General features: G+C 40.0%; 1 protein-coding gene across 3 annotated transcripts in view; it reads left to right on the plus strand.

Moving 5' to 3' along the window:
- Window positions 1-24,116, plus strand: part of TM4SF1 (transmembrane 4 L six family member 1) — a 32,935-nt gene that overhangs the window by 8,217 nt on the left and 602 nt on the right. Inside the window, exons 1-4 of one of the 3 annotated variants that reach the window (XM_088061009.1) lie at window positions 5,420-5,530; window positions 21,363-21,452; window positions 21,542-21,690; window positions 23,056-23,236. In XM_088061009.1, coding sequence (XP_087917135.1) covers window positions 5,420-5,530; window positions 21,363-21,452; window positions 21,542-21,690; window positions 23,056-23,236 — 531 coding nt within the window. Of the gene's footprint in view, window positions 1-5,419; window positions 5,531-19,439; window positions 19,617-21,362; window positions 21,453-21,541; window positions 21,691-23,055; window positions 23,237-24,116 lie in introns of those variants that run through there. The other 2 variants (XM_005525220.3, XM_088061010.1) reach the window with 2 other exon arrangements.

Raw genomic sequence — 24,116 nt, forward strand, 5'->3', positions numbered from 1 at the left:
TTCAGTGAGGGCAGATTTTAATCCTTGTATTGTTGGTTTTGACAGGTTTTTTTATGTCTGTATTTTGAAATTAACCTATCTCTGTGTATTTTGCAACAACAAACATCTTTAAGTTTTCACATCACATGCCTGCACCTGGAATTTCCTTCTTTGCTTTTATAAGCACTCAGATTCTTATAGTGTGTGACAGGGCCATTCACCTGGTTGTTTTTCTCTCCCACTTCCCTTTCAAGGGGTCCTACAGACAGCCCAGGGTTTTCCCAGTCTCTCTGGTGCAAATGCCAGGAGTGCTGCTGTGGCTGTGGTTGCTGCCCTCCCTGTCTCCAAACCATCAGTGCTGGTGCAGGTGGACATTGTTTCTGTCTTTTCTGGGGTGCAAACATCAAGTGCACCTTAAGGGAATATGTAGCCTTAAGGGAGGGTAAGTGCCAGAGATACAGCCTGTGCATTCCTACCCCTTGCTAGATACCAGTGTAATTGAGATGAGAATCCTTTTTAGAATTCATTAACTCACCATAGGTAGGAACCTTATGTGACCCCAAATGTAAAACAGGAATAATGCTGCAAACTTACATGGAGTTGCTTTGCCTTAACCCAGGAAGAGAATACTTACCTCTCATCTTTATTTCTAGACTCGGAGGAGATGGGAGTAGAGGAGAGCTCTTTCTTTCTGCAGCTTGTGTTGCTGATAAACAGCTTTCCCCATATGCTGGTTCCTGTGGTAATGAGGATGTGAGCTGCACATCCATCAAACCTTCTGTCCAGTTGCATCCCTGCTGCTTTGCTTCATGTTCTCCACTTGTGATGTCCAGCTGAATTATTCATATGCTCCATGGAAATGACATGATTGTGGCCAACTGGCTCTTTTGCTTCTCTTGCTTCTCCAGAATTCTGTAAGGGATATGTCTGTCTTAAGGCCTCTGGAAGGGAAGGAAGGAAAAGGAAGGAAGGAAGGAAGGAAAAGGAAGGAAAAGGAAGGAAAAGGAAGGAAAAGGAAGGAAAAGGAAGGAAAAGGAAGGAAAAGGAAGGAAGGGAGGGAGGGAGGGAGGGAGGGCTGTCTTTTCTGTGAAAGTAGAACTGTTTCCATTTTGGGTCAAATCTGAAAGGCTCTTACAGTTGAATGTGTTCAAATTTAAGGATTGCTGTGGGTCATTCCAAGCTGTATGTCTCATGTACTTAGATGCAATTCTGTACAGCTTTTGACTGACAGTAAAAATGCTATAAACACCATTCTCTTTAATCCATCTGGTGAGAGACTGGGATGCATAATGCCTCATCTTTATCTTACTCATAACTAAAAACATGCCTCCAGCTGGCTAGTCAACCTCCCGTGCTGATTTCACCCGGACATTTGTTAAGAGTGGGGTCATAGTCCATGTTTACAATTTATTTCCTCTTCAGTTGGTTACTTTGTTATCCTCATGCTGTAATTCTATTGCAGAAACGAGGTTTTCAAGACTGATTAGTATTTTTTTCTATGCTGATCTCCTCTGACAGCAAGAATCAAGAAATTCTAAAGGAAGCAGCTGGTTGGGTTTCTAGCTGTGGAATGCTTAGAACTCACAGCTGCAACTTTCTCTTTATTTTTCCAAAAGAAATAAAACATTTAATTTTTAGTTAATACATTAAGAATCTAGTTACATACCTTGTATGTATCCATGGCTCCTGTAAATTTCTGTGGGAAGCCTTGCTGTAGAAGAAATGAAGAATTGTCTTACCCAAATCATTCTTCATTCACAATTTAAGTGCTACTATATTTTCCAATATGCTCAAGTTGCAGGTGGCTTGACATTAAAATTCCTGTGTTCCTATTATCAGCAATAGACTCCCCAGGCTGGTGGAAGGCAAGGTGAGATTACATGTTTGTGGCCTTGCCTGCAGTGGATTTATTCATCAGTCACTGTGGTAGTGGAGCTCTGAGGCTGAGCATTTGCCTTTGTACTATTGTAACAGTTAACTGATTTTTCAGTTAAAAAATAAATTAAAAAACTGAGACAGATCATGCAATGTTAAGTCTAATTTCTAACAAATTTTGTGAAAGCTTGTGTTCTTTTTATGAAATGTTTGAAAGTGTGTGAAAACTTGGGGGTTTTGTGAATTGTATGCTGTTTAGTGACAGCCCCACTATCCAAAGAAAAGCCCACAGAGCAAGGACATGACATGCTATTCCTGTTATCAGACCATTAGTACTTTTTTTAAGCTTGTATTTCTTAGTTAGAGTTTCGGAGGGAAGATGGCACAACCTCTACACCTTCTCCCAACCTCTTTGCCCCTTCAGTTCTTTCTGTGCTGTTGCAGCTTTGAGAAGCTTGTCCTGTTCCTGTGTCCGGAGAATCCACAGGAGTGGGGGTGCATTTTCCATGTTGCTCCCTCACCCTCCAGTTCATCCCTTTGCAATCATGAAATCTGTATTAGGTACAGCAACAAAGTGCTTGCTCTGTAAATAGACATCCAGATGGTCTAAGGCAACTGTTTTGTATTTGACTGTTTGTGCCTGGTGATTACGGATTGGTTGCTATTAAATTTGCTAGGCTAGGAGTAGAACTATACTGCTGGTTATGGTATCCACATTAAGCTTGAAATGAACCTTAGCAATGGAAATCTTGCCTCTGGGCATGCCCTGTCCCTTCTTACAGCAAAATTCTTGTCATTGTCAGTATGCAGTATCTTTTTAGACAGGGTTCTGTTGCTGAGTTGTTACTAAACAAAAGAACATTCTAGCTCTCCCTTCATTTAATTGCACCTTCCTATTTTCTTTGCAGATAAATCTTGTCCCAGCTCAAAACCAAATTAGCTATTACTCCCTTATTTAAAGCCCAATGGTTTTTAGGTGTAGTGTGTCATACACAGAGTTGGAATGTGTTAACTACTTCACAGAAGTATCTTTTATTATACTCTATAGTTTAAAGCTTCTTTTATTTTCTGAGACTTACACAGACCATTTTATTTTGTCAACATAGTGAACACAGGCATGATATGTGTTTCCAAAAGAATTTGACAGTTTTGATTTCAGAAGTGAAAACAAACTTTAAACCTGTATTTTTAATCAGATCTTTCTGTTTCAAAACAAGTAAAAAAGCTTTGTCTAGAACAAGTTATATTTGGTTTTATACCTGGACCTTCACTTGTGTTCTCAAAGTTGGCACAAATCATTAATTCCTTCTCATCACTTCAGTTTAAACTCTACCATGATCTATAAAAAAGTGGTTCAAGGCTGTCTGCTGATGCCTTTCTCCCTAAAGCAGGAAATCTACAAAGAGAGAAGAGCAGGTTTATTTTTCTTGTTGCATCATTGAAGTAATACCAACTACACCTATTGAGAGGAAAAATTGTTTTACCATAATAGGTTAATTAATGGGGGTCTTTCAGCAGCCTGTGTTAAAATGGTTTCATTTCCCTGGCAACTCTTTCTGCTTCACGGACAACTTTGTGTCAGTAAGGCTGAACTGAGTGGAGGATAGGCCTTTCTGTGCAGTCGTAAATGGGCAACTACATTAAATTTCCATATCATGAACAGATTGTTGTGTAGGGAATGTAATGCTACAGGTTGCTGAGAACCAAACGTCAGCAAAAATAAAAAGGTAATTGAGAGTGAGCCTGTTGATAATGTAGGTTCATCCAGGCTAAAAGCTCATACAGGATCTCAGCTGCAGGAAGCACAATGCAACTTCCCTTCCCTTCCCTTCCCTTCCCTTCCCTTCCCTTCCCTTCCCTTCCCTTCCCTTCCCTTCCCTTCCCTTCCCTTCCCTTCCCTTCCCTTCCCTTCCCTTCCCTTCCCTTCCCTTCCCTTCCCTTCCCTTCCCTTCCCTCACCTTCCCGCACCTTCCCTTCCCGCACCTTCCCTTCCCGCACCTTCCCGCACCTTCCCGCACCTTCCCGCACCTTCCCGCACCTTCCCGCACCTTCCCGCACCTTCCCGCACCTTCCCTTCCCGCACCTTCCCTTCCCTTCCCGCACCTTCCCTTCCCGCACCTTCCCTTCCCGCACCTTCCCTTCCCTTCCCTTCCCGCACCTTCCCTTCCCGCACCTTCCCTTCCCTTCCCTTCCCTTCCCTTCCCTTCCCTTCCCGCACCTTCCCTTCCCGCACCTTCCCTTCCCTTCCCGCACCTTCCCTTCCCTTCCCTTCCCTTCCCTTCCCTTCCCTTCCCTTCCCTTCCCTTCCCTTCCCCTCCCTCCCCTTCCCTCCCCCTCCCCTCCCCTCCCTTCCTTCCTTCCTCCTTTCCCTTCCCTTCCCTTCCCTTCCCTTCCCTTCCCTTCCCTTCCCTTCCCTTCCCTTCCCTTCCCTTCCCTTCCCTTCCCTTCCCTTCCCTTCCCTTCCCTTCCCTTCCCTTCCCTTCCCTTCCCTTCCCTTCCCTTCCCTTCCCTTCCCTTCCCTTCCCTTCCCTTCCCTTCCCTTCCCTTCCCTTCCCTTCCCTTCCCTTCCCTTCCCTTCCCTTCCCTTCCCTTCCCTTCCCTTCCCTTCCCTTCCCTTCCCTTCCCTTCCCTTCCCTTCCCCCATGCAGCTGGAAAACCCAGTGAAACACTTACAAGAATGCAGTTATTTTGGAGACACATCATATACCGGTTAGTGGTTTATTCCATTTCCTAAGGGCATGGAAGTAACCCAGTTTGAATGCAAAACACTGGGTTTTGTGAAACTCTTAGAACTGCAAGCTCAGGGTTGGTTATAAAATTTTTTTCTTTTCCTTTTTCAAACAGCAAAATAAAATTTGTATCTTTTTCACATATGTTTTCTCACAAACCTATAACGTAGCATGTTTTATAACAATGTATGTGCTTAGTCTTGATTTATTAAACTCTTTTTTTTTGGTAAATGGTTAAAACTGTGGTCAGAGTTGACTCACCTTGAGTAGATTAGTTATCACTTGTGTTAATATTTAATGGTACGGTACCAGGCTGTACCCTGTTCCTTTTAGAACACTCCCATGTTGTTTCAACAGATAATGCATCTCCTGCATTTATACCAGGGATCTGGGATGAAGTGTGCTGTATGACCTCAGAGGTGCAGCTTCTGCTGCCTTTATCTTTATGTAAGGGCTGCCATGGATCCTAACAGTGCAAACATTCAGATTCCAAGAGCCTAATTCTGGTCTTAGCAAAAAATTGTTAAAAATTAGCAATTTTAAATTTAAAATTAGGTCTTAGCAAAAAATTAGCAAAAAATTGGAAATAAATTAGATTAAAAAAAAAAAATAGGGATCATTCTAGTTAGTTATCTCTATCTCTTTGTGAAAAAAATGCTTAGCATTTTGAAGCTGGCCTAAGGTCAAGGGACTGTGGCAGACCTTAGAGTTCACATTTCCTGTTTTTCCTGTCTGTCCCTTAAGCTGTCTTTTCTGCCATCTCCCCCTGTCACAAATGCCAGAGATCAGTTGCAGCCCTGAGATGTACTGCCTTCTGCTGCCACTTCCCCGTGGCCATGGCTCTGCCTCCTCAGCTATCTCCTGGTCATGCCCATGTCCCCATGCACAGCACCATCACCTCTGCAAGCGAGACACTGATGCAGGGAATACTGCAGGGAATACTGCAGGTAAGCAGGTGCCTCTGTGCTGCAGAAACAGGGATCTGAAAAGATACCATGAAAATATACAGACTCATCCTCTCTGGAACTTAGTTAAGCCTCTCCAATTTCTTCCTCTGCTCCCTTTGTTGTGTTTTTGGTACTTCACTGAGAGGACAGAAAAGGCACTTTTGGCTGCCCCAGCCTGTAGGGCTCCTGTCAGTGGCACAGGCAGCAGAGCTGGGCCAGCTGTGGTGGGAGCACAGCCGGTGGCCACCTGAGCTTCCAGCAGTGCCTAGAAGAGCCTGGCGCTGGCTCCTTGGCAGCTGTACCCTTTGCAGATGGACTGATCTGGCTGAACACAAGTGGTTTGTTCACTGATTTGTAGTTTCCATCGCTAGGCTAGTTTTTATCCTCTTTAGCTCTCTTATCCAGTCCAAGTAGGACCACAGGAATGCTAAGACCAATATCAGGGAATGAGTGTGAACAGGATCTCAGAAGAACATAGGGAGTTCACTCTTGTGAGCTGGATTGCATCCAGCTATTATTGACAAGAGAAGTCCCTGGTTAGATTAAGTGCAAATAGTTCGATTAAACTCTTTTTGAGGTGTGTCTCTGTTTCAGTTTCCCCTCTTGGACTTCTAGCAGTCTGGGATGATTTTAGGACTCCAGAATGAACTTACACATGTGGTACTAAGGGTCTGTTTTAATAGTGTTTCTTTTCAAGTTCAGTGTGTAAAATATTGCTATATGTTTGTAAATTTGTTGGTAGCCAATTCTCACACCATTTAGAGGAGCTGGGCATAATAACATAACACTTTCTGGAGTGGGGACTAAATTTTCTTTTTTTAATTGTTGAAAATGTTTCAAAATCTTAATAAACCTTACAGCCTGGTTGTAGCAAAGTAGGTTCTTTTAGATCATCACCAGTATATGCCACAGTACCACTCCAGGCTGCACTAAAGAGGCCTGTCAGGATTCTCCTTGGCTCCTCTGATGGTTGTTACAGTATGATCTTGTGGAAGGACTTCAGCTGTTGTCACACCCTAGCGTTTTTTGAGTAAAGTTATTGTGTACTCTTGAAATATATATATCAATACTAGCTCAAAAGTACCTGTCTTGCTACATGACTTGTCATCTTAATACAATGACGGCTTTATTCCTGGCTTCTTTGTTTTTTTCTGCTTTTACTGACTTATTAGCCTCTTTAATTGCAAGGTGGATCTCATCCTGTGAATTTAACAACAGGTTTGAAATGTGCTGAACCCTTTTATATGTTCTTTTGCATGGGATAAAATTGCCATTTCTCTAGCATTGAAGTGCAGAAGCAGTTCTGGCTGAATAGCTGTTTCAGAACCATGTTTATGCTCACAGGTAGAACCAGTTTCTCCCAGACACAGCAGATATGCAATTTGATTTTGTCAAAAAATCCTGGCTTTTAATAACATCCTTTTCTTAGTTTTTGTCTGTCTTTAAATGAAAGTCACTGAGGGGCATGGATTCTTCTGATTTATATTTAGGTAACACAGTAAGTGACCTAAATTTTTGATGCTGAAAATCACAATACACTAGTTGAAATTCCCTTGGGATTTGGTGTGTAAACTGCAACCAGCTTTCAGCACAAACAACAATTCAGCATGAATGTACAAGTTGTATGTTTTTCCAGGATACACATGTAGCCCTCATGCAGAGATCTTCCTCTGTAATTAGTGGTGTTAGTAACTTCTTGGTGCTTAGCCTTGGCTCTGTGTACCTTCACTGTTTCTGTGCACTCCCTGTGCTGTGCTGCTCACACAGGAGCATTCTGTTTCCTCTCTGAAAACAATGTCCTTTTTGCCTGATGCTCTTTGGGACAAGCCAAGGTGGTGACTTTCCATCTGAAGCTTTGACTTGACAGACGGCAGATGCATCTGCTCTGCCTTCTCCCTTGTGGAGCCTGCGGAAATCACCAGCGAATTCCCATGCTTGTTCAGCCACGTTATGCTGGAAGCAGTCACTGAGAATGCACTGTGCTTTTTAGATTTAAATTATGAGAAATCTAACACTGGACTTGATGGTGTGTGGTTACTTTTCCCTCTGGTCCACTTGAAAATAAGAGATCTTCTTAATAGTGCTGGTAGACCTTAGAAATTATACTTCCTTAGTGGTGGTGCATTTAGGTTGTATCTGTAATGATGTGGAAACAGATGTTTCCAGAACTTCTGTTAGTCTTTAAAAAGTAACAAATACAGGAGTTTTAAGACAAAGGCTTTTTAAAAAGTGGTCTCTGCTTTCTTGACTGTTGTCATTATCATAATCATTATCCCTCATAACAGGCATTTCTGCTAAATGCGTAGCAGGTGTTACAATGTAGTGAGAATATTATAAAAAATTTAAAATTAAAAAAAAAAATTAAGACCAACATGTTTAGTTCTTCATAATATTCTAGGGCATCTGATACACAGTGAGTTTTGTTTTGTTCCCAAGTTATTTTTTAGTTGGAATGCATCTACCCAAAAGATGTAGATAAGATTGAATGTCTAGGTATGCCTCATAAGAAGGCATATATTTCTATACTTAGGAAAACAGAGTTGCATTTTAAATTTTTTATTAGATACTTATTTCTGATTAGATATTTCAGTTTTGCCTACTTCCTAATATTCCTCATACTTCTGAAAACTTCTGTGGTTCTGTTTTATAGTGAGGCTATATAATGATAGGTTGCAAAATGTGTATGAAAAGGGAAGGTTTTTATTAGAAGTTACGAGTTGCATTTTCTCAACATTTTTGCATTTTCAGAAAGGTCAGCATACTCTACACACCCACCTCTTAGACGCAGTACCCTGTAACACCAAGGGCAAGCATTCCATCTAATCCAGGGCTCGCAGGAAAAAGTTCTTAGTCATTCATTCAGCGGCACACCCATTGCCTATTAAGAGGTATTTTTAGAAAGAAGCAGAAGTCCTCAGCATGGCTCACAGAGACTATTTTGAAATACCTGACTACATCCACACCTGTGCTTGTAGCCTTTACTTGAGGAAATTTTTTAATTACAGCCATGGGAGCTGTGTCCAAGTTGAGCAACAGAGGACAGACTCTTAAACATAATGGGCTACCTGTTGGGCAAGTGAATTGACTATTTTCAATGAGGGAACATTCATGTGCTGAGCAGTACTAAACCCAAAACATGCAGGTACATAGCATCTCTGAAAGTAGACATAAAACTTTGAAAGATATTTGTAGACTTAGCTACAATAATAAGATATAAATAAGATAATTTGGGTTAGCTTGAGGTCAGGATGATATATATGCTGGAAGAGGAATGGAAGTGCTTGATCTGTCTTGCCATGGTTTGTAGTGGCACCTCGTAACTATCACAAATTCCCAGCAGGTGTGGGGATACCTGTGCCTGAGCTTTGCAGCAGGGAAGGAAATTCCTTCCATTGGGATGGATTTAGCTGGCTGCTTGAGTGTGTTGTTGGCCAGGAGGAGTGGGTCATGCCTTGATCCTGTCAAAGAAAAGTGGTAGGTTTTGGAGGCTGGGGCAAGCCAGTGTGTGCAGAGGCACATTTTGAAAGTGGAGCAAACATCACTACTTTTGGAGTACACAGGTAGAGAAAGTTGGGGTGCCCAGTTCCTGACAACAGATCATTAAAACGCCTCCTCAACATCAGGAAAGTCATAGGCCTTCCTCAGGCTGAGAACTTACAAAACCACTTCTTTTTGTCAAACACCTTATCAGTAGGCAGGTCATGTGGGCTGTGCTGCCTTCCTGTGTGCCATCTCAAGCAGCAAAAGGTTTTGAGAGGCACCAGTACAGCAGAGCAGCAGCCCAGGGAGCTGTGTCCTGGAGCTCAGGACTAGAGTAACAGTTTTCCCACAAAATAAAAGTTCAGGTGTGAGTATATTTGGCAGGATTTACAGGGCACCTTGCTTCTACTGATGTCCTCTTGTGAGCAAGCAGACTGGCACTCCAGGCTTTTTTCTTTTACATGTTGTTTAGATATCACGTGCTGAAGGTGAAAAATAACTTCATAACTTCATAATTTTACATATTTCTCATAAGCTGTTTTGACTGTTACATGTAAGCAAATTTCAAGTGTGTTATGAAAACCACCCTTCTGTAACTCATCTGCAAGTGAAATCTATTCTGTGTGAAGGAGCAAGATTTCCCCTCTTACATTGGGTTGGGCAAATTGGGTTGTTACTGCAGAACACTGTGCCAATTCATAATGCCTATATCTTATTCTAAAAGATTGTTTTAGAGAAGTGGGGAAAGACTACCTTGCTTTTGGGAGTTTGTATTATGAAGAAATACATTCACTCTGCTGGTTTTAATATAAATTTTTAATAATGTTTTTTTATTGTTTCAAGCAGGAAGAAAAAGATTTTTTTCCTCCCTGGTGTGTGTGAATGTTTGGGAAATGCCTCCATATAGAGAAAGAATCATAGCTTTGACTCTAAACATTTTGGAGAGTTCTAAATTTAAAGGTATGTCTTTCATATCCAGTAAGAAATTTGAGAGGCATGTGTTTGTTTTTCAAGTCTGATCAACTCTGAAAGAATGATTCAGACACAGAAGAACGAATCTCTAAAAATTTTCAGCCACCTACAGTTCAAAAGAAGTATTCCTTGATACAGGTGAAAGGCAAAGCTCCAGTTCAAGTAAACTGTACAATTAATATTTTTCTGCTACTAATTGAAGTGTGATTTTATTGGAGAAAGTATGAGACCATTTTGAATTTTGTGTTGAACACATTATTTTGCAAACTACAAAATAAACTTTGAAGAAAATTTCCAGTATGATTTAACTGGTACTTATAAACAACTTTATACTTTTTCAGAATTTCTCACTGCTAACTACTGCACAATGCTGTGAGTAATATGATGAAATTAGTACCATGAGTTATGTGAATAATGCCTGGATATACAGTGCTTTTTACTGCTCTGTACTGTGCAGTAACATGGACCACGTTACAATGTGTGGTAAATCTAATGCAATTGTAGATTTTCTGCTGCTGCGTTCGGATGCTGAGGCTGTGGAACTCAGCTTCACTGATGTGATCTCAGTCTGTGCTGATCTGACAAGGGTTGGGTACCTAGAAAAACAGCCTGCCCAGATCTGATACCAAGGAGTGTTCTCAGCTGATTAACTTTTAGAGGTATTTTCTCTTCCCTTGCATACTCTGTAGTATGAGAAGGAATTCTGTCATTGGAGATTTTAATCTGCTTCTGTACATTTGATGGTTGTGGGACTTCCCTCACAAGTATTTGAAGTATGTCTCCATTAAATAATTTAGCTAAAAAATTGTTTGTTTTTATAACGTTAGTCCATGTGCTACTTAAAAAATTACAAGTAGTTAGAAAAAAGAAAATAACAATTGTTAAAGTAGTAAAGCAGTAAAGACCTATTAGAAACAAGTTATCTGTGGGTTTTAAATCAGCTTAAAAGTAAAGAAAGGGAAGAGGTGCACTGATGTATTAACCTAATTTTAAGAAAAAGTTGGAAAGTGTTCAATTAAAAAAATTACTGTGTAATGATTGCATGATATTTTCCTCTTGCCTAACAGTAACATTAAAATTTTTGCTTGGACAGTCAGAGAATGGTAAAAATGAGAGAGAGCTGTTTTAAACCTTAGATCTCAGTCAGCATGATCAGAGAAGCAAATGGATGCTATGGCAGACATGCAGCTATGAAGTCTCTGTATCTGTGGCAGCTGTTTTGTTCAGAACTGGTCTCCATCACATGGGGCAACATGTGCAATACCAGCAGCATCCCAGCCATTTTCCTTGGGTGGAGGGGAAAAGAGGAAGACTGTATTCAAACAAAGAGGACTGCAGCTCTCCTGAGAGCTCTTCTGCTTTCCACGGCAAATGTCCAGGCCCAGAATTTCTGTTCCTAGCTGAGAGCTCAGCATGGCAGGAACTGCACCAGTGTGTGTGGAGCAGAGCATGGAAGAAGCACCCTACAGTGAAGCTCTCCAAACCCCCACAACATGATTCTGCTTCCCAACGAGCTGGCTGTCAGCAGCAATCTTTCTATTTAAGGGTTTTGTTTCATTAGTGTGTTTGAAAGGCAGAAATGAAATATTGGAGGCTGATGGGGTTTGCAGTCAGGTTGAATTCAGTAAGGTCCATGCTTAGTAAGATCTTGTAGCTAAAAACCATCTTAATGCTTTGCATAATGACAGCTTTATTAAAGGAACGTAAGAAAATCAATGAGCACAGTGATTACTTATGCAGAAGTAGAAATTCCCATGTGTGTAAGTACCAGGCTGTGTTAGTCTGGGTTTGTGTACTTTAGATATATGTGTTTACTTTAATTTATTGACAGGATTGTGTTTGAACCTAACCAATTATTAGTTATAAAGTTGAAATATGGATATAGGCATTATATAGCTATTAGAGGACTTTGGCTCCATATAGCTATTAGAGGACCTCTGTTCCATGTAGTATTTTGTCTTTCATATGATAACATCTATAATTTCCAAGTTTTATCTAAACCTTGGTGTGTCTCAATTGCTTCAGATTATCATAGAAGTATAAGTATTAAAGCTCCCTGAGACCATTGAGTCAAACGATTCCCCCAGCACTGCCAAGGCCACTGTAACCCTTGTACCCAAGTGCCACATCTACACAGCTTTTAAATCCCTCTGGCAATGGGGACTCCACCATAGGGCTGGACAAACCTTTTTCTAAGTATCTCATCTAAACCTTCCTTGACACAACTTGAGGTCACTTCCTTATGGCTTATACTACCAATTTGGAATTGCTCTCCTTAAATTTCTCCAGTGCTGTACTAGTGTGAGGCATCTAGCCTAACACAGTCCCACACTTCACAATATGGGGGTGAGATTTGTCTTATAGGTACATAGTAGTTCATTTTTAACTGAGACAGAACTTTTATGGGTGCTAAGTTTTATTTTCTGCATTTCAAGCAGTGGGAAATCTAGCTCTGAAAATGTATTGCCATTAGAACTGAGATTAATTACTTTACTGTGGTGGATCCTTGAGGTAATGGCCTGAGGCCTGCTCTCTACTCAAATGCAACTGCATGGGCTTTGGAACACGACTGGTTCCAGATAGCTGAGAACTTAGACCACAAGTGAGAAAGTACTTAAAAATAAAACATGGTCTAGTGTCTCTGAAGACTATTTGAGAAGATGATCAGAGAGTCCAAACTATACTACTTTTATGGGACAGGATAGTTAATTTTCAAAATTTTAAAAATACGTATTTTCTGTTCATGTTAAGCTCTGCTTGACTAAAGGAACTAGTTTTTGTTTCACATAAAGCCTTTTTAATGCAAAAGGAGAACAGGAGTGGAGTTGCAGCCTTTCTGCCTGTTTTCTCATTCTGCAGAGCAGATGTGAGATTCCAGGAGAGGACAGACTGCTGCATGTGTGTTAGCCAAGTCCAGGAGGTGAGGGTGTTAGACACCTTCACTAGCCTCAGCAGGTCAGCCTTTTTTCTATAGTTCACAGACTAAGTTCAGCCTTGTGCCATAGTTCCACACAGAACTGTGGAAATGCAGTGTTGGTAAAGGTACTCTTGCAGTGCTGTGGCCGTAGCTGTCTTTTTTCTTTAAGGCAAGGAAAGATAGGAATGTCTGTCATGACTTCTAAGGTACTGGGACCCCTTATCATTAAGATAAGTGACTTATTTTGCAGTGACTCCATTTGCAGTGCAAAGTTATATAGCCCTGACAACTCTGTACCCTCTAACCAATGGTGTTTACTTTTGGTTTTGCTCTTTGTAAGTATAATTTACAATGTTAAGGATGATCTCCGAGTTCTTTGCAAGATGAGTTTGTAAATTTTAGATCTTCACTTTATTTTGACAGAAAAGTAGAAATGTCTTATGTTTTTCATATTATTGTTTTATAATCTTAAATAATGAAAAACAAAGTCCAGACTCTGTCTTGACAACATTTGTTCATTCATTCATACCTACTGTTATCAGGACTGAGTTACTAGCAATAAACTTTAATAGAACCTTGTTATTAATGATTCTTAGCAACGTACCGTTTAGACGCTTGTCATGGCTTAACCCAGCTCAGCCCCACAGAGCTGCTTGCTGACTCTGCCCTTGATGGGATGGGGAAGCAGTTGGAGGGTTAATAGTGAGAAAACTGGTGGGTTGAGATAAGAAGAGTTTAAGAATTAAAATAATAATAATACATTGTAATGAAAATTGACTGGAAACTAATTTCTGTTGTGATAATCTTTTTAGTCATTGCACATTAATCATAGTCTGGATTAATCAGCAACTAACTTTAAAAGTCTGCATATGAAGAATACTCTAATGGCTTTGTAATTACAATGCTTTCACAGGACACATCCTAATTTTCCTTGAGCTCTTTGTATGTTTCTAAGTAGTGCTCTTTTAGTAAGCCCTATATCTCCATCTTAGAGTGTAATTTATCAAAATCCTGGGAGTCAATAGAGTGTAACATGTAAAAGCCCAGGATGTTTTGCCTAAAAGACAAGTACTATTGTTGACATGGTTGCAGTTTCCTCAAAGACGGTGCCTGCCTTTTTGAAGGGAAGTTCCATCTGATTCAGTGCAGATGCTGGGGAAGGACTGTGGTATTTTGATTTCTTTGAGGGTTTTTACTCCTCACTTTTAGAGGAAACTTACAGTTTGTTTTGTTTCCTTCGTGCTTAAGGAGAGCAGAGAGCAAGACTAGTTTTCTTTAAAAGAAGAAGGTTGGTTTATATTCTTTTTCTACTTACCATTTATAAGTCTTTTCTTGGAAGAGCTCTCTTCTGGAACTAACACCTGAACCAAATCCCACCTATCCTGTCAAAGCCTCAAGGTTTGACACGGTGGGCATGGTGCCTCAGTTCATTTCCTCTTCCTGTAAGAGCTCCTTGTGATCTCCTGTGCCACCAGGAGCTGTTACTGAGCATTGTTGTTTTCTACCAAAGGCAGATGCCTCTCACCTCAAGGTGGTATTTCAGGAGCTACTGTGGAAGATTTGAAAGCTAGAGGTCACTGGAGACAGAGGACCATGAATGGGCCCAGCAGAACCTGTTTGTTTGCAGCCTGATTATCACTAGAGGGAGTTGGTGGAATTCTTCGGGTACTCCATCTTCTGAGCACTGGCAGAAGGTCCCATGGGCAGGATTTGACCCCTGGGAGTCCAAGGAGATAGCTGTGTGACAGAATGCTGTTCTGCAGTGAACCCATCTGTATTTCTGCAGCACTAAATTCCATGTTTTGGTACACAAATGGCACAGCTACTTTTAGTTGTAATTATAATACAAAGGAATAGACAAGACCAAGTTCAGGAAATCAGTAGTTCCCCATCCTCCAAGTCAATTGCAGCTCATTAGAATGGTACCATATCTGTGAGTTTGAAAACCTGGTGAAAAGAAGCTTCAGTAGAGCTCTGTATCTTGTACCACATCAGCACTGAATGTTATTTTCTTCTGCTTTTCTCCATTAAATGTTGCTTAGATGGAAAAAGATCCTCTGTAGACTAATTTATTCTTTAATCATGGTTTTTAATTGGTTTTTTCAAATTGCTTTTTAAAATATTTTTTAAAAAAGTATTTTGGAGGTTTTCCTAAAGATTATGTCCTACTAAAATGTGTGCTACCTTTGTGTAGCATTTTTCAGGTCTTGATGTACCCCTTGGAGGAACATCACTGAGAAATAATTGGCATTATCATTGACAGCCATTTTAAGGAACATCTTGTAGCAAAGATTCTTCGCACTGAGTGTGTATTGATAAAAAGGATTTCAGGATTCAAATTTAAATGATGATAACAAAGATTGGTGGAAGGGTGTGATTACAGTTTAGAAAATCATCTTTCAAGAATCTTGTGGTAACGTCTGATTTGCTTTTCTGATTGTGATATCTGATTCAACTGCTACTGATGCTGAAATACATACAAGTAAAGACAGCATGCTGCAATATCAATCATGCCAATGTGAAAGATGTGTTAAATTTAAACACTCATTTCCCATCCTACTGCTATGGAATCAATATGTAGACTGTTCCCAGCCAAACAGCAGCTGTGAGATTGTTCAGCAAGTATAATTTAAAATATTTAATTGACATGAACTTACTAATGGCTAATTTCAGAGGCAAGACAGCATGAGTAATGTTTGAAGCATATGCTAAGGAGGCAAACAGGCAAAGAATTTGGTGCTTTTCAGTTTTCTTTCTTTTTTTTTTTTCTTTGAGCTTACAGATCTAAAATACATGGTATGATAGAGCTAGTCTCTTTTTTTTCTTTTTTCTTTTTTTTTTTTTTCTGGATTAGAAGTTCAGTACCAACAGGATCCCTTTATGAGAAACACAAAGTTAATTACTGACTGACTTTTGCACCACAAGACCAAAGCCATAACACTAATTTTTGTTCCATGTTTTCAACGTCTGGTTTTTGTGGTTGCTGCAGGGGAGGGGAGGGGAGACATCAGTGACACACCGTGAGCCGGGAGGCCATCTGTTCCTTGTGCTGTGCTATGCAGACGTTGTATGCTAAGATGATGCCAGTTTTCTGATCCATACAGCCATTACACACACACAGTGTAGAAGAGAGGATGCTCACAGTACAGTGATGATAATGCCTCACTCTTGTTTCACTTTTGCAAGAATGTCACACTTTTAGGGACAGACTAGAAATCTAAAATGCAAACCTGGGTGTGTGGATAGTACAATCCAAAGGAAATGAACTTTTGCTGGCCATTTTGCAGGGGCAAGGTTTCACCCATAGGCTGTTTCAGAAATAGAATTTGTTTGTCCTATGTCCTACTTTTATTATAATAACATTGTTGGAAGAATTAATGAATGCAGGCTACAGCATTGTTTTTGTATGTCACCCGAAAACAGTGTTTGAAGTGGTTTATTTGATTGTGGTATTGCAAGTCCAGGACCAGTAATAGTTGTTCTTAGGTAAGGTTTATGGGTTCTTCTTTAAAGAAAGGAATTTCTATACACTCATTTAGTGGTAGCTCTGCCTTGATTGTAAGCTTTTCAGTCTCTGAACTGGTTGGTTAAATGGCAAAACTACTTTTGTTGCATTGTTGCTGACTCCTTCTTAGATCAGCATTATTACTAATAAATGAAATGTTCTCTATATGTGTCAGTGTGTGTTGTTACATAGAAGTGTGAGCGCTTACTCCAAGCTGACTTCTATGGTTCAGATCAGTTTTCTGTCTCAAAGGGGTGGCAGAGATAACAAACAAGCACATGCATGTGTGTTACAGCTGTGTTAGGAGAAATTGCTTTCATGACAACAGGTAGTTGCTTGTGCTCATAAGTAGCTCATTTGCTCATCTGTGGAGTTGTGATGTAATTAATAAAAGTAGTCTGGAGACTTTCTTCTGTCTGTGGCCAGGAAACCATAGGCACCAAGGACTTCATGATGAGCAGTTTCCTCTTGTGACTGTCCAGGTCGAGTTTGTCAACCAATGTACACTTGAGAAATGATGAGAACAGTTTCAGCTGCCTCACAGTGTTTTTGTGGATGGTTACTGGAAAACATGGGTAATGCATCATTTGGACATTGAGAAATAGATGGCAGTGTGGATGGATCAAAGGAAGTTGTCCTAAGGTCCCAGGAGCTCTGCACAGCTCGCCAAGAGCCTGCCCTTGGTTTAGCCAGTAGGTGATGACACATTCCCACTGTGTTCCCAACAATTGTCAGGGCTAGCATCGGCCTCCATAAGCATCAACCTATTCAATAGTAAAAGACCAAATGAGAACAGCTTACAAGAAAAAACAACTGGGACTTAATAACCTGTGTAAATACATACGTTGTGTTGCAAATGAATCAGTGAAGCCCATGCCATTGTTTCCTATGCTGTGTCTCACCTGCAGATGCTGTACGGTGTACACATCCTGCCAGTGCTTTTGTGGGAGGCACTTTCCTCCATTAACCATTTTTTGGTGGTGGGTGGGACCACCAGAAATTCTGCAAAGGAAGGTTATATTGAGACATTCTGGTAGAAGCTGTACTCTAGGGTTTCCAGATGGCAGTAGCATTAGTGAAGCCCCCTTGATTCACACCTGACCAGGTCTTTTAATGTAAAAAAAATGTATTTGCATCAAATACAATGTTTTGTTTCTTTCTTTTTTCACACTGTTTTCAAGGTCATTGGAAGACATTTTAAATATAGAATTGATTTTAAATATAGGGAGTTCTTGATTATGTTTTTTTTTTTTCAATTAAGTATTTAGTAAACCATTATTTAAGTTGTAAATGGAACAGTTTTCAAATATATGGTTAAGGCTAGGGCTTTAAATCTAAATATATGGTTAAGGCTAGGGTTTTAAATCTGTGTCCCACAGGCTATATGCTGGTGTGGTTGTTGAGGTGGGGGGAAAGGTATTGGGTGGTGGATTTTGGAGAAGGAGTGGTTTGGGTTTTTTAGCCCAACAAAATAAAGGAAGTTTTCAGTTGAGTGTCCATCTTGTTCTACAGAGGAAACTTGCAGGATAATGTTTAGGGTTGTTATAGTCATTAGAGGTGAAGCACACAATAATGGCCAGCCTCTGTTTGTACAATTGGAGGATATTTCTCATAATGAAGGAAGTCTCCAAGGTCAGCAGCTACAATACCCGGAGAAATTACATCACAAAGCCACAGCTGCACCAGCCTGCTCTCTTCCTCTGCTTCACCACCCATCTTTTATTTTTGCACACTATTTCTCAGCATAAGTGTTGCTCACATCTCTTGCAAGAATACCATGGTCTTGACTTGGGCTTGTGTCTACTGTTACTTAGCTTTTAAACACGTCCCACCCCACCTTCAAAAAAAGAAATCTGAAATTTTTTTAAAAAAGTTTCATTACAGTCTTCTTATATGCTGTACATTCCCAAAGTCCATTTGTCTAGTTTCTGGTTTTGCAATGACAATTACATTGTGCTGTGATGATGGCAGCAGCAGCACCTGGATCTAGTCTGGACCTGTGCATTTTAGTTACCTCCTGTCATGTGATGGCAGTGGGCATGGCAGCTCACACCTCTGTGTTGAGCTGTGTGTGAAGAAAAAGGCTCTGGGCTATTTTAGAAAAATTTGCATGAGAAAAGGTTAGATCTTAATTTTTACACTCCCTCTGTGTCTCCATTTACTATGGAAATTAATGTTACTGGTACATGAAACACCATTTAGAAACCTTGGATACAATCTGCTTCTTTCTTGGCATTTTTCTTTTTTATGTGTTTCTACACATGATACTTTAGTGCAAGGAATCTCTTTTATAATCGAGCTTTTTTTAAAGCAGTACTTTTCAGGAGTGTTTGCTTGGTTTAGCTGTTACCAAACCATTTACATTGATTGTTAATCTAAATTCAGTTCATCTTATAATGAAAAGGACAAGGACACTCCTAAGAAGCCTACCTGCTAATTTTATTTGTTTTCCAACTTCCCGGTGAGGTTTTCTGTTGTTCCATCAACAGGACAGCAAAGTGAGAGGTTGCTCTACATACTTGCCATTGCTGTAGAACTTATTGTGTTTATACTCAAAACTGACTCAGTGCTGTTAAGTCAGCCAAGTCTTTCCCTGGCTTCAGGTTGTTCTGAATCAGTCTATAAACCTAAAATTCAAAGCTGCTTCTAACAAAGAAAACAAAACATTTTTCCTTCAGTTCCTAACAGGACTTGTGTTGTGGTTTAAGCCTGTTCACATCTAATCATGTTCACCAGTGATTATTCCAAGCATCATATGTTAGTGTGAAATCACCTAGTATTCAATATTTCCTTCATTGCATTTGGTTCATCTACAATTATTGCATTTAAAAAGGGCGGCGGCATTCTGCCATCCCTGCTCTCTCACTCTGCAATTGGGAATGATGGTTATGAAGGGTTGAAAACGTCATCCAGGTGATTAGGTAACCCCTGCTATTTAAGGAGGTGAGAATAAACACTGATCTTCTTTTAGGTGTAGACAGGTGTAAGATAGGTTGAATCGGACAAGGTGAAGGAGGATTTTTAAAGCTGAGAACATGTGTTTTGGAAGGTGTGTTAGATGTGTTGGTTATAAGTTGCTCATCCTTGCCCTCCTCTGCATTGTGGCCAACACTTTACTTTATTTTCCCAATGGCGAAACAAGATATGCTTCAGAGCATCACCTCAGCAAATACGTGGAGTGCCTTCATGGCATTCTAGGTGGAGGCTTTCTGGTAAGTAATAACCTAGTGTATTCTTTCAAGTTTGTTTTGGAGGTACTTGGTACTGCTCTTTCTCTACTGGTTACCTGAATTTATTCATCAAATATCTTGTCAACAGGTGTCTCTGGAGTTGTATAAAAAAGAGTTATATTATCCCATAGCTATTATTGCTTACTATTGATTATCTTAACTACAACATTATCTCACTTTAAAGCTGAAAAAATCATGGGGTCTAAGGCACAGAATCCAAATGCAAAAGTGAAACCAAGCCTCTCAGCAGGTCAGAGTTTGCATAAAGGGTTAAATCTTAAATTTTTGTTATATTATTGAACCACTCTCCTTTTAAATGCCCCTAATGCCTAAATGAGCATTTAGATACAATTCTTTAATTTCTATTATATGACATGCTGAGAGGTATTTCTCTGCCTTAGCTGTTTATTCAGAGGAACTGAGTGGTAGTTGTCAAACCTTTGCTTTTGAATAACAGAATGCAAGGACTGAGTGTGTTCATTATAGGATGTCATTAATTTGAAGCTCTTATTTTCTACCTTTTCAGTTTTGTGGACCACACTGGAGCATATTTAAGACCCCTAATTCCAGGCTTCCTTTTTCATCTGCTTTTAGAAATTCTCTTAGAAATAGGTTACAGATCCCTTCTGATTCTTACCACTCTGTGATTCTATGATCTCAAGGTGTCTGCAAATGACAGGTTGAAAACAATTGCATGCTAAGGTGCTTTGTGTTGTGAGAGGTGCTTACAGCTGTGTTACAGTCCCAATGGGACCTGGAGTGGGCTTTGCAAAGACTGGTCTTTACACACAGAGTAACACAAGTGAAATCAATGGGACTTCTCCTGCAGCACACTTGTGCAACCTCTTCTGGACTTGAAGCACTGGGGCTCAGCAACAGGTTTGAGTAAGGGCTGACAAGCATACGTCTGTTCAACGGGATAATTCTTATTCTAGTTTCATGTTAAGTAAATCTGGGGCATTTGCAAATAACTCTCTACCCTTCTTTATGGTTTTTCAGAGTACTCTTGGGTGTAGAGTCTTTATAAGTGGACACCATTAAGTGCTAGTCTTGCTGGTGGGAGGATCCTCTTTTAATCAGCTCTGTTCATTCTTGATTTTATGCTAAAAACCCTGGAGTATGGATGCTTTGTTTCTCATGGATAGCTTCTGCTTTGTTATTTGCATTTCTGTTACTGGAAACTGGTTGTGAAATCTTGGAAAAAAATAGATGTCTGTAATGAAATGTTTGTTTGAATTGTGCAAAATTTCAGTAGACTTTCTACTCTAGTCACACTGGTTTGTCACACAGGCAATGATGATTGCTCTTAAGTAGCAAGTATATTGGCAGTAGCTGTTTTTCAAAAATCTTTATTTGTAGTCCTCATTGGAATAAAGTTGATGTTTTCCCCTCCCCCTCAAGAATTTTGTTTACAATTACAGCCTGTAATGTGAACAGAAACTTTTAAAGCTGAAATACTTTAAATGTAGCAATACCCCAACAGTCTCTCTTTGTGCTTAAGTGCAATATTGCCACAAAGTGGCAATAGAAATATACCTGTCCTAGGGCTGGCGATGTCAGTGAGATGATAGCTAGATTCCTACTGTGTTAAATAAGAGTAAAGCTGAATTGCCTGTACAGTCTGACTGCCAAGAAGCAACATAAATGAATGCAATTTAAAGACTGTATTTTATCTGCCCTCTCTGTGCAACCAAAAGGAACAGTGTGGTTTATTTGCTCCATACCCAGGTACTCATTCCAGCAGCAGTGTTCATTGGGCTTCACAATGATGACTGCTGTGAATGCTTTGGCCATGAGGGAGGTGGGAAGAGCTGTGCGGTAAGTGAGCCTGTACATCCCAGTCCCAGGAAATCCCAAAGACAAGGTGATGACTGTGCTGAAAGTTCACGTTTATGTCTGCTGTGCAGATACTGTCCTCAGTTCTGGCAGCCTTTGTTGGGATCCTTGGCTCTGGATACTGTATAATCATTTCAGCACTGGGCTTGTCTCAAGGACCGTATTGTTTTACCCACCTAGAGAGAAACTGGATCTACCCTTTCACTGACTCCTCTGGAGGGTAAGTTATCTGTTCATGAGGATGTTATCTCTTCCCAATGTACACATGGGCTTTCAGCAATGTCCAGTAACCATATACCAAGATCTATTCATAGCTTTATCCTTCCCACTTAGTAAGAACTTAACAAATGGCATCAGTTACCCTCGCTGCTACAGCGTAAACCCAAATGCATAGAAATATATATATTTCTGAATCCATCGTATATATGGTTCATGTCCATGAACATCTCAAACAAAGTACAAAGTTTTAGGACTTTGAAGAATTTACAAACTAGGAATAACTAGGTTGTTAAGATATTTGTCTCATCATTTGTGTAACAGTCTGTTTTGTTAGGCTTGCTTCTGAAGCTGCTTTGCACCAGCATAAAGTGGCACAACGCACACATTAGTGACAATGGCATAGAATCTCATAAATGAAACTTGAGAAGGTTTACAAGAATTTTTGTACACTGCAAGGCAGAGAGGGCAAGAAGCTCCTCCCTAATTATCCCTAATTAAGGTTCTCCTGCAAAAAAAAGCCTCAGTCTGCTATTCCCCATTAATGCACATAAATTCTGATGTGGATATCATGGCGTGCTTTTAAAGTGTCTGTATGGTTAGCAGCCTCAGGGCTGTATCTAGCAACAGCTTATGGCTGATGCCAGACTAGAGGCAGTTGGAGTACTAAGAAGCCACATAAAGCTCTTTGCAGTAGAGTTTGAATTTTATATTTCACTTGTATCTCTCCCAAGAGGAATCATTCCTCCTTCTTCATTCCCCTGACCATGACTGAGTGTAGAAGAACTAGGTTGAGTCCTTGCTGAAGGCAAGTGCTGATGTTCTTAAGTCGTGAGTGAGCAGTAACAGCTGAAATACTGGAGTACCTCACCAAATTTGTTCTGTGTTTGGCTTATCCAAGTAAGCATGTGAGGGCCCAAAGACAGCAACATAGGAGAGAAAGCAACCCATTTGCCTCAGATCAGTGACTGCTGTCTTTAGAAAAAAGGCCCAGTCCTGCAAAGCTCTGTGGTTATTTTGAGAAAAACCTTTGCTCTTTCAGCTTTTTTGAGTTTGTGCCTCAGTTTAATCAGCAGCAGGAAATTCTGTCTTTATAGTTTAGATTATTTTTTAAAAAGAAATTAAGACTTAGCAAAAACATGTGGTTGATATTTCAACATGTCCCTAAACCAAATAAACCTTGCATGGAGTAAACAATTGCTTTTTCTATCCCCTTAGGAATAGATTCCTAAGGGAACCTAGCCTATTAGGACTCTATAGAGTCTTAATATCCTCAGTGCAGTTACAGACTAGATATAATTTGGTTCTAGTATATGGTAAATATTCAACTCTAACACAACGTTAATATACTTTTAATTGCTGTGCACAGGTACTTGTTTGAGTATAACAAGTGGTCTGAATGTCAGGAACCTCAAAACATTGTGCAGTGGAACGTCACCCTCTTTTCCATCCTCCTTGTTTTGGGAGGAATAGAATTCATTCTGTGCTTCATACAGATAATCAATGGCATTCTTGGAGGACTGTGTGGGTTGTGCTGCAGTCATGAGGAGGTAAGTAATTTGCAGATGTACCCATGCTTCTCAGATGAACATGAAAATTGTTACTTATACTACTGTGGAGTTTTACTCAGCAGTTACTTTATAAGTATTCTTAAGCAACAGTTCCCTCTACAGCTGTTTCTATAGCCCTGTTGTGATTGAAATTTTCATGTAGTGTTTGATCACATGTTTTCAGCTGCTCCCTTAACTGTCACCGTGACATTAATCTGCATGAGAACTAGGAGCTGGAGGGCTTTTATCTGTCCAGTGACACATGATCATCAGCACTGTATAGCTGATATAACTGAGATACAGATCTCCTGGCGGTTGTGGTCTTTGCCTAAACCACTGTTGAATAGTGTGGTGCTTGTTCTAAGTGTTTTGTGTTAGCCTTGTGTTTTGTCCACAGCAGCTCACAAGCTACTGACAATATGCTGCATATAATGAAAACTGCAGCATCCTGGCCTTGCTTAGTGGAAATAAGAGAATTAAATTGCACCTAGCTAACAAAATCTTCAAACAGATCTGGAAGGGTTTTGAAGGTGGATTTTTTTGTTTGTTTTTTTGTTTTTGTTTTGTTTTTGTTTTTTTGTGAAGAAAAGAAATTTTCTCCAATTTTCTTTAAAGCTTTGTCAAATAGTTTGGGCATATTCCAAAATCACTCTCAGAGTGCTAGTGTCGTATAGCTGGATAGCACCATGGCTTCAAGTATGAACCACATATAATTTATATCACACACTATAGGTAAGCATGTGTTTCACATTTTTCATTGACATAGTTGAGTGTTGGGGCTCTTTCAAAGCTATTACTCTTTTCTTCTTCCTGTCTTCCTTGCTCTAACTACAGTATAGAAGAGCTATGCTGTAGTTTTCTAAATGTGATCAGCTTAATT

This window comes from Pseudopodoces humilis, chromosome 11 (genome assembly GCF_049639895.1).
Source record: "Pseudopodoces humilis isolate 2021_Gansu_Grassland_sample_001 chromosome 11, ASM4963989v1, whole genome shotgun sequence".
In the NCBI taxonomy this organism is placed as follows: domain Eukaryota; kingdom Metazoa; phylum Chordata; class Aves; order Passeriformes; family Paridae; genus Pseudopodoces; species Pseudopodoces humilis.